The sequence below is a fragment of the Salvia miltiorrhiza genome, chromosome 4 (genome assembly GCF_028751815.1).
Source record: "Salvia miltiorrhiza cultivar Shanhuang (shh) chromosome 4, IMPLAD_Smil_shh, whole genome shotgun sequence".
Taxonomy (NCBI): domain Eukaryota; kingdom Viridiplantae; phylum Streptophyta; class Magnoliopsida; order Lamiales; family Lamiaceae; genus Salvia; species Salvia miltiorrhiza.
Genome location: NC_080390.1, coordinates 10,903,216 through 10,913,460, shown reverse-complemented (window position 1 = coordinate 10,913,460; position 10,245 = coordinate 10,903,216). Strand labels below are relative to the sequence as shown.

General features: G+C 39.1%; 2 protein-coding genes and 1 non-coding gene across 8 annotated transcripts; 2 read left to right on the top strand and 1 right to left on the bottom strand.

Moving 5' to 3' along the window:
• The first annotated feature begins 2,142 nt into the window (after nt 1-2,142).
• Nucleotides 2,143-2,224, top strand: TRNAS-CGA (transfer RNA serine (anticodon CGA)). Its single transcript has one exon. It is a non-coding gene; the product is annotated as a tRNA-Ser (tRNA).
• Nucleotides 2,143-8,131, top strand: LOC131022691 (ubiquitin-activating enzyme E1 1-like). Of its 6 annotated transcripts, none has more exons than XM_057952207.1 (7): nt 2,143-2,421; nt 2,648-2,936; nt 3,719-3,936; nt 4,430-5,224; nt 5,412-6,280; nt 6,374-6,806; nt 7,378-8,131. In XM_057952207.1, the coding sequence occupies exons 2-7, from the start codon at nt 2,741-2,743 to the stop codon at nt 7,972-7,974; spliced, it is 3,108 nt and encodes a 1,035-aa protein (XP_057808190.1). In that variant the 5' UTR covers nt 2,143-2,421; nt 2,648-2,740; the 3' UTR covers nt 7,975-8,131. The 6 variants fall into 6 exon arrangements, with proteins under 6 accessions (XP_057808190.1, XP_057808188.1, XP_057808189.1 ...); XM_057952206.1 differs by having other exon boundaries at nt 2,164-2,421; nt 2,658-2,936; XM_057952205.1 differs by having other exon boundaries at nt 5,412-6,806.
• An 82-nt stretch (nt 8,132-8,213) lies between these two features.
• LOC131022989 (protein NODULATION SIGNALING PATHWAY 2-like) lies at nt 8,214-9,719 on the bottom strand. Its single transcript, XM_057952529.1, has one exon. The coding sequence runs from the start codon at nt 9,717-9,719 to the stop codon at nt 8,214-8,216; it is 1,506 nt and encodes a 501-aa protein (XP_057808512.1).
• Between the last annotated feature and the right edge of the window lie 526 nt (nt 9,720-10,245).

Genomic DNA, 10,245 nt, shown 5'->3' with positions numbered 1-10,245 from the left:
GTGTTATTAGTTGTTGAATGGTGTGTGTGTGTGTGAGAGAGAGAGAGAGAGAGAGAGAGAGAGAGAGAGAGAGAGAGAGAGAGAGATTTGACAGAAAGTGCTTAGGGAGAGAAAAAAAAATGATTATTTGAGGAGAATTTTTTTTGGGAGTTTCCTTTATCTAAGTTCTACTTTTGCTGACAATGGCCACGTTTCCTAAACTGTACTATTGCAAGAGCTCTCGCAATGGTGTGGTGGTTAAAGTTTCTACTTTAATCCTTCTGAGGTGTCTAATGGCAGCTTAAAATTAAAGACTCTTAAGATACAGGCCAAGTCTCAGAAGAAGACTGGAGCTAAGGGACATCACTCGGGTATATTTTTTTTTAATAAAAAATTTCCTTCTTTTTCCTATATGAAAATAATTAATGAGAAAAATCAGTTATTCATTGTGGGCTGATATGCATGAACATAATCTTTTAGTTGAATTGGTGAGTTGGCATACAACGATTTGAATAGTTCTCAGGTAGAAGGAAGAATACATATTAATTAGGGATACAAATTATAGGGCAAAAGAGTAAATTTACAACTATTTATTGTTATAATTTTAGATGTGGAATTACAAGGAGTAAAATGGGGGTATGAATAGAATCACCCATTATTTTATAGACCAAAAACTATGATATTTGCGTGCATTTAAATAATGGATATTGGTTTCACGTAGTGCGTGGCTTGAGCCCACCAACCATAAGTTTATTATTATTATTATTATTATTATTATTATTATTATTATTATTATTATTATTATTATTATTATTATTTGACAAATTGACTGACTTTACTTACAATAGTCAAAATTTATATATTTCATTTTAGCAATTCAAGCTTGAGATAGGTTTTCATTAAATTAATTTCACTCACCAAACATATCAATTCAAGTATATCGTATTTATGGAAAAGAGAACTAGATTAAAGATGATGCGGTTTTGGGTATATTCGGATGTACCGTATAATCGAGTTAACTCGCACTAAGACCCTGACTCGTATTCTGATCCAAACATACATTCTGACTCAAATCGTATAAATACTATTCGATTATACAAATGACACTGCCTGTAATTGACACTATTCTGTTATACAAATGACACCGCGTATAAATGACACTATAACATTGTAAGCGACACTGTGTAAATTGACACTGTTCAGAAATATAAATGACATTTCCTGTAATTGACACTATAATATTGTAAATCACAGTATACTATTTTAAATGGCACTATAAGATTAAAAATGACAGTATAAATATTTTAAAATATTACAATGTCATTTATATAATCGAATAGTGTCAATTATATGCAATGTCATTTGTATAATCGAATAGTGTCATTTATATGATTTGGGTCAGGATGCGGGTCAGAGTCTGAATACGGGTCAACCCGATTGCCTAATGATTGGTGGTCAAACGTCATTCTAAATATCAATATTCTCTTATACACTTCTTTTGTTCGTTAGTTGTTTCTTGTCTGATTTAATTTTTTTTATAGTACTCATAATATATAAATGAATACTCTTTTTACCTTCTTTAGTGTTTTTCCCATAATTTTTTGTTAAATGAAGTTTTAATGAGCCTCGACACTCAAAGAATCGGTGTGAGGTCGTATCATGTATGGGGTTGGCTTATGTTTTCGTCCCTTTTTCTCTTTTCCTTCTAATATTTTTTTTTCTCTAGAAATGAGTTATATATTAAAATAAATTATCTTATACTACTTCATATCTAGGTTCAAAAATCAATATTTCAACGGACGGCAACTGGGCAAGAAGCAAGCTCACAAGAAGAAACTAAATTTAAAACATTTGATAATAGAGAATTTGTAGAATGAAAAATCGAAAATGAAAAAGGAGATAGTCGATGACGCACCAAAGGTAATTGTAATTCTTTATAAAAGGATCAAACTCTATTGGAAAAAGAATCAAATGACAAAATGACTAATGCATAACAGCATAAGTAGACATTCCACCGTTAAAGATGATGCAGCAAAAGACGTAAACTCATTAGATACATGCATTTATTTTCGATAATAACAAGAAATGTATCTCACTCGCATAATGCATTTAAAGGCACAATTTGCAAATGTGTATAATATTTACAGAACTCTAAACAAGAATGTCGATATGTCCGAGTGGTTAAGGAGACAGACTCGAAATCTGTTGGGCTTTGCCTGCGCAGGTTCGAATCCTGCTGTCGACGGAAACTTCCTTTTTTGTTTTGCGCCACCGCCAAACGCCGCCTTACAATACCAAACACCGAGCCTCATTTCTACCCAATTCCCTCTCCTCCAAGCCTAAAATATTTCGCCCCACCCCACATCTGTTCTCCCTTACCCAAACCCCCCTCAAACCCTAATCATCACTTCACACGGAAATACATCACACTTCCTTTTAGCGGTACCATTTCTCTCTCTCTCCTCACTCTTTTTGTTATTCTCTGTCTCTCTCTTGTTTTAGATTTTTCTCTCTTATCTCTCAATTCTTTCTCCCCTATAATTTTGTATCACCACCCCTTCTATTTTTCAATTTTTTGTTTAATTTTCGCGCGTGATTGTTCAATCTCTTTCACATCGCAATTATGGTGAATTCAAGCGGTTCACCGGAATTTATGCTTCCTGTGAAGAGAACCACAGCTGGAGCGGAGCTAGGATTGGTTGATTCTTCCGAGCCGACCAAGAAGCACTGCGCCAATTTAGCATCCGACGCCGCCTCGTCTATGGCAGGGGGAAGTAGTCTCAATGGCACTGTTGCCGTGGGCAACGGCAAATTGGCTATTGGCGGCGGCAATGTGTCGGAGATAGATGAGGATCTGCACAGCCGGCAGCTCGCCGTGTACGGCCGCGAGACCATGCGCCGCCTCTTTGCTTCCAATATTCTGATTTCTGGATTGCAAGGTCTTGGAGCTGAAATAGGTAATGATGTGTGCTTATGTTTGTGAATAAATTGTACTACTAGTAAATTTTAATGAAATCTTTTTACATAAACTTTTCTTAGTAAGTGCATAATATCAGTTACGATAATGTTTATGATATTGGAGCTTTTCATAAATAAGAATCGAGAACAAAAGTTGAGTCTTTCATTGCAGTAATTTATTAAGGAATTTGCCATTGTCATATCCATTTTCACGAACCAGTTACAGTCTCTAGATTATCCATTTTCATGATCAAGTTACCACTTTAGCATCAACATATAGAGATCAATTTCCAAGATAATCACCAATTTAGACTATTTAGCCTCAACAATTTCCAAGATGGCGAATTGTGTTATTGCTCATTATATTTTATATTCCATTCCACAATGAAATATGCTAGACGGACATAGTAAAGTGTAATATGCAATGCTAGACTCACATAGTAAAGTGAGATGATTGATATAGTATATTGTTAGATGCGGCATTCTACAATGAAATAATATCTAGACAAACATATTGCATATCACATTGTTAAATGAGGCATCTTATAATAAATGAATATCAAGACAAACATATCACATATCTCATTGTTAAATGAAACCTCTTAAAATAAAAAAATATTGAGACCACATATTGCATATTACATTGTTAACTGAGGCATCTTATAGTAATAAAAGAGCATTGAGACAAACATATCACATATCGTATTTGTTTGGCTTTCCAATATTTGATATCAATGACTATGATTTTTTTAGTTTTAATGGTGCCTATATTTGTTTGCAGCAAAGAACCTTATTCTTGCTGGTGTTAAATCTGTCAGCCTGCATGATGTGGGCACCGTAGAGTTATGGGATTTGTCAAGCAACTTTATTTTCTCTGAAGAAGATATAGGCAAAAATAGAGCTCTTGCATCTGTAACAAAATTGCAGGAACTGAACAATTCAGTGATGATTTCTGCATTAACTAGTGAGATGACTAAAGAGCAATTGGCCGATTTTCAGGTACATTATGGCAAGGACCTTATTGTATTTTGTTGTTACCGGCATGTTCTGCTACTTGAATTGAATGCTAAACTATTCTACATCTTTTAAGCTTGCATTTTCCTTTTGTATGTTTGAATTATTTAATTCCTTATTAGTGATGCAGCCCTGTCTCTGATAACCATTAGTATGATGCAGTTACTTATAATAAACAGATTATTTTCCTTCGCAATTTGTAGGTTCTGGCATTAATTTAGAATACAGGGCAAAATGAATGCTTCCCCCGCATCACTCTAATCACCATTCTTTTTACTATTACACTTAGGCTCCTGCAAGCTCATTTCTAATACCAACTCTTTGTTTATTGGATATCTGTATAATCTCCATGTGTTATTTTTTTATATATTTCTTTGGGTGAATTTATGTTTGCCTCTCTTGTACTTATTTTAGTGTTACAACCTAATTTATGGCCCATAATCTTTTCTTGTGCGTCCATTCAAATTTATTTTTGCAGGCTGTTGTATTTACTGATATTAGCTTAGAGAAAGCCATAGAGTTCGATGATTATTGCCACCGACATCAACCTCCGATTGCTTTCATCAAATCTGAAGTTCGAGGTCTTTTTGGTAGCGTGTTTTGTGATTTTGGTCCTGAATTTACAGTTCTTGATGTTGATGGTAAGGATCCGCACACCGGAATTATTGCATCTATTAGCAATGATAATCCAGCTCTTGTAGCTTGTGTTGATGATGAGAGAGTAGAATTCGAAGATGGAGATCTAGTTGTATTTTCTGAAGTGAGAGGGATGACAGAACTGAATGATGGAAAACCGAGAAAGGTAATGAATACTAGGCCTTATTCATTCTCCATTGAAGAGGATACGACAAACTATGCTCAGTATGAGAGAGGTGGTATTGTCACACAAGTTAAACAGCCAAAAGTGTTGAGTTTCAAGCCACTGCACCAGGCACTTAAGGACCCTGGTGATTTTCTTCTAAGTGACTTCTCCAAACTTGATCGTCCACGCCTCCTTCACCTAGCCTTTCAAGCGCTAGAAAAATTTAGAGTAGAGATGGGTCGCTTCCCTCTTGCGGGATCAGAAGAAGATGCCCAAAAATTAATAGTGATTACTGCTAATATGAACAATACTGTTGCGGATGGTAAATTGGAAGAAATTGACGAAAAGCTTCTGAGGAATTTTGCTTTTGGTGCTAGGGCCGTGCTAAACCCCATGGCTGCCTTGTTTGGTGGTCTTGTTGGACAAGAGGTTGTGAAGGCATGCTCTGGCAAGTTCCACCCACTTGTCCAGGTTAGTTTTTAGCATGCATCTGGTTTAAGATAGTCATTCGAAGGAGCATCTTATTTACACTGACGAAAAGACTAAATGATAAATGATGTTTTTTTTTTTTTTTTTGACGAAAGATAAATGATGGTTACTATTATGCATGATTAAGTTTTTTTCCTGATATTGATTCATTAATTTACTTGTTTGGCAGTTTTTCTATTTTGATTCTGTTGAATCTCTTCCGATGGAACCCTTGGATCCGAATGATTTGAGGCCCTTGAATTCTCGTTATGATGCTCAAATCTCAGTATTCGGGTCAAAGTTGCAGAAGAAACTTGAGGATGCAAAAGTTTTTGTTGTGGGTTCCGGTGCACTAGGGTGTGAATTCTTGAAAAATTTAGCTTTAATGGGGGTTTGTTGTGGCGATGAAGGAAAAATGACTATTACAGACGATGATGTCATAGAAAAGAGTAACCTTACCCGACAATTTCTATTTAGAGATTGGAACATAGGCCAGGCGAAGTCTACTGTTGCTTCCTCTGCCGCCACCTTGATCAACTCACGTCTTCATGTGGAAGCTTTGCAGAATCGGGCGAGTCCCGAGTCTGAAAATGTGTTTCACGACACATTTTGGGAGAATTTGAGTGTTGTCATCAATGCTCTAGATAATGTAAATGCCAGGCTTTACATTGATCAAAGGTGTGTATACTTTCAGAAACCGCTCTTGGAGTCCGGAACCTTGGGTGCCTTGTGCAATATTCAGACGGTCATTCCTCACCTAACTAAAAACTATGGTGCTACGCGGGACCCACCCGAGAAGCAAGCACCTATGTGCACCGTGCATTCTTTTCCACACAACATCGACCATTGCTTAACATGGGCTAGGTCAGAATTTGAGGGTTTGCTCGAGAAGACTCCGACTGAGGTGAATGCTTACCTAAGTAGTCCTAGTGAATACATATCTGCCATGAAAAAAGCTGGTGATGCACAGGCTCGAGACATTTTGGAACGCGTTCTTGAATGCCTAGACAAGGACAAATGTGATACATTCCAGGACTGCATTACCTGGGCGCGCTTGAAGTATGATCGCATATACCTTCTACTATTATTGTTAAATAGGATCGTTCTAAATATTTATCAGAAGTTTCTAATTTGTATTGTTTGTGATTATAGGTTCGAGGACTACTTTGTTAATAGGGTCAAGCAGTTAACCTATACATTTCCTGAGGATGCTCTTACTAGCTCTGGCGCTCCCTTTTGGTCTGCACCAAAACGTTTTCCGCGCCCAGTCCACTTCTCCAATGAGGATTCGAGTCATATAAACTTTGTCTTGGCAGCTGCCATACTGCGTGCAGAAACTTTTGCCATTCCAGTTCCTGATTGGGTGAAGTCTCCAGCTAAGTTGGCCGATGCTGTGGACAAAGTAATCGTTCCTGATTTCATGCCAAGGAGAGATGCGAAGATTGTGACAGATGAAAAAGCTACTAGTCTCTCGACTGCATCCATGGATGACGCTGTTGTCATTGATGAGTTGGTCATGAGATTAGAATCGTGCAAGCAAAAGTTGCCTGTAGGATACAAGATGAACCCGATTCAGTTTGAAAAGGTCAGTCACATTCTCCCTATTTCTGCCAGAGTTAACGGATTTGATTGAAACCCTTGAAAAAAATTCAACATTATGATGCCATTTGCCAATTGTTTGCTTGAGAAAATTTGTGGAGGTTTGGTTCATGGCCTTAATTTATTTCACCATCGTATGATTTTATGTGCGGAAAGAACTCTTCTAAAGCTTATGCAAACTGTTGAAAACCATGGTCATCTATATTGATTAATACTCTCTCCGTCCCAAACGAAATGTCCTGTTTTTCTTTTTGGGCTGTCCCAAACGAAATGTCTTGTTTCCTTTTTTGGCAATACACTCTCTCTCTATACTTAATATTTAAATAATTTCCACCAACCCACTTTATCTACTTTATACACATTTCTTAATCTCCTTGACGAAAAGAAATAGGACATTTCGTTTGGGACGGAGGGAGTACAAAATATGATAATTTTGTCATGAGTTATTTATTTGTGGTCAAAACATAGAAAGAAACATACAGTCTGTTAGCCTCTTTTTGTCATGAGATAATTTTGTTTATTTTTTGCTTGCTTTCTTTCTTTCTTCTTTCTTGCAGGATGACGATAGCAACTTCCATATGGACATGATTGCTGGTCTCGCGAATATGAGGGCCCGAAACTATAGTATTCCCGAAGTTGATAAGCTGAAAGCCAAGTTCATTGCCGGCAGGATAATCCCTGCCATCGCAACCTCTACGGCCATGGCCACAGGGTTCGTCTGCCTCGAGCTCTACAAGGTTCTCGATGGACATCACAAACTGGAAGACTACAGGGATACGTTTGTAAATCTTGCAACTCCCTTTTTCTCGATGGCGGAGCCTGCTGCAGCTACATCCGTGAAGCACCGTGACCTGAGCTGGACTGTTTGGGACCGGTGGGTGCTGAGGGGCGACCCGACTCTGAGAAAGTTTCTCCAATGGCTTAAAGACAAGGGCTTGAACGCGTACAGCATCTCGTACGGTAGCTGCTTGCTGTACAACAGTATGTTCCCGAGGCATGCGGACCGCATGGACAGGAAGATGGTGGATTTGGTCAGAGATGTCGCGAAAGCCGAGCTGCCTCCGTACCGCCGTCATTTCGATGTCGTCGTTGCTTGCGAGGACGAAGACGACAACGACGTTGATATCCCGCTTGTCTCCGTATACTTCGAATAGGTTGAGTTGCTATTTATGTCACTTTGTGATGGATAATACTTGTATTGTGAATTCACATGTTTATATTAAACACCTCTGCTCTATCTTGCTTACTATGCTCAACTCAACTCAATTCGTTAACTCGACTTACCTTCTTATAAATTATCCTATTCTTATAGACTTATACTCTACATTACATTTATACATTACAATCATAGAATACTAATACATTCACAGGCACAACCGGTTTCCGGTGTCATTCAAATCCAAGTGGAAACTCGAACTAGTGGTGTCTCCTTCCATCGCAACACCATTTCATGTTCCCTCACACCTTCTATCTTAACACTATATGAATTCTCCCCTTCAACCACCATCTCCTTAGCTTCAACCAAGCTGTCCAACCTAAGCTTCCTTCCTTCCAACTGAGTCTCGTTGTGAAAATCGCGGCCTTTCCTCGTCTCCTCCCAGTCCCGGAACCAGGCAACCGGACACATCAAAGGCCCCAAAAACAGACTCTCCATGGCCGCCCTCGCCTCCGCAAGATAAACCGGAAAATTCCTCTCCAAAGATTCAAACACACCTTGGTAATGCCTCTGCATGCTATCAAAATAGGAGGCGTAGCTGCAGCAGCCGTCCGGATCATCCCTCGCTTCTCCATCTCCGAGCACCACAATGCCCCCAAAACCAGCCAGCATAGCCTTGCCTTCCTTCAAAAATCCTTCCACACTCGCTCTAGGCCGTCGTCTGCCCATGTGTGGAAGCCCCACCATGCAGTTGAACACCACCCAATCTCTGCCCTGCCCTTCTCTCTTCATCCTCAACATCTCAACACCAACTTCCTCAACACTCTTTTCTTCAACTTGGAGCTTCACCCCACATTGCTTGCCTTGTGATAGAAGCCTTTTCTTGGTGTCCTCAAACCTCCAACAAGAAGAAGTGCATTCCTCTTCTCTTCTCAACGACGTGATCCTCACGGCCTTCCCCTTCCGCCCCAACGCCTCCATCAACGGAGGCCATTGGATCCCCTCTCCCATGTCAAAATCCACAATTTGCACCATCCCAACATCATCTGGGATGGAGTCAAGAATGGCCGCGTTCGCAGTGAAATGTGCTAGTCTCCCATTTGGGAGGCCCTGGTACATCACTCTGAACGCGGCCATGAGGTTCTCCTCTCCACGGCCCTCCTTTGCTCCAAACAAGTTGTATGCAACGCGCTCACTTGTGCTTCCAAGTGGGCTACTCTTGCCATTTATCGCCCCCACAAGCACCTCGCCTAGCTCCCTCTCCCCATTCTCCTCAGCCTCCCCATACGCCCTCATCAGATGGATCAGAGTGAGCTCTGCATCCGTCTCTGCCAGGGCGTGGGAATCCGAGGAGAGAGAAGGGCTCCAACCATCATCTCCTTCCATGACTAGATCATGAGAGGAGGAATCTTCTTGGATGTATCCATCTCCATTTATCCATTCACATATCCCCTCAATATCTCCTCTTGAAATGATCTCCATTCCATCCATGGCTGAAGATGTTTGAAATTCGTTGCACGAATCTTTTAGATCAAGATACTCATCTAGGATCATGGCTGGGATGCATGAGTTTGAAGACAAAACAGAGGAGTCTTGAGGTGATGTGATGAATGAATAGGAAAAATCACAGTCATCAACCACACAAAGATCCATTTCTTGATCATACAACACCTTTTGATCAAACGGTGAGCAAGCAAAGTTGTAGTTTGGCCATGTGGGCATAAGCAGCTCCGGTTGCATCATCTTCTTGGTGGCTCTATGGAGAGAGAGAGAGAGAGATGAGGTGTGGAAGTAGACATGATCAATCATTTATATACAAACATATAAATATATATGTGTTGATATCAAGTAGGTGCAAGATGCTGACACAAAAAATAAAATAAAATTTGAGGAGAGACTACTCCATTGGTCATATATCACGAAATAATTTATTAAGGTAAAGTTCCCGGTGAAGTCTTCTTTCCTTCTTGAATTCTTCTTGGATGTTTACTCTCTATAATTAATATCTTAATAAATGTTTTCCATTACTTTCAAGTTTATGAGTATCAACTTTTTACCCAGGGCTTGATTAGCAGTCCATTTGTAGTCCATAATACTGTTAAATCGAGTGTAGACATGAAATTAATCAGAATTACCTACCAATATTCCCGTGATATTTTTTATTTCTAATTAATTAGAAAAGACAGAATAAGGGAAATTTATTTTGGATTTATGTTAGCATGAATTTTGAAGGTTAATTTCCGACATATCACTATTTTCAATTTTCTTT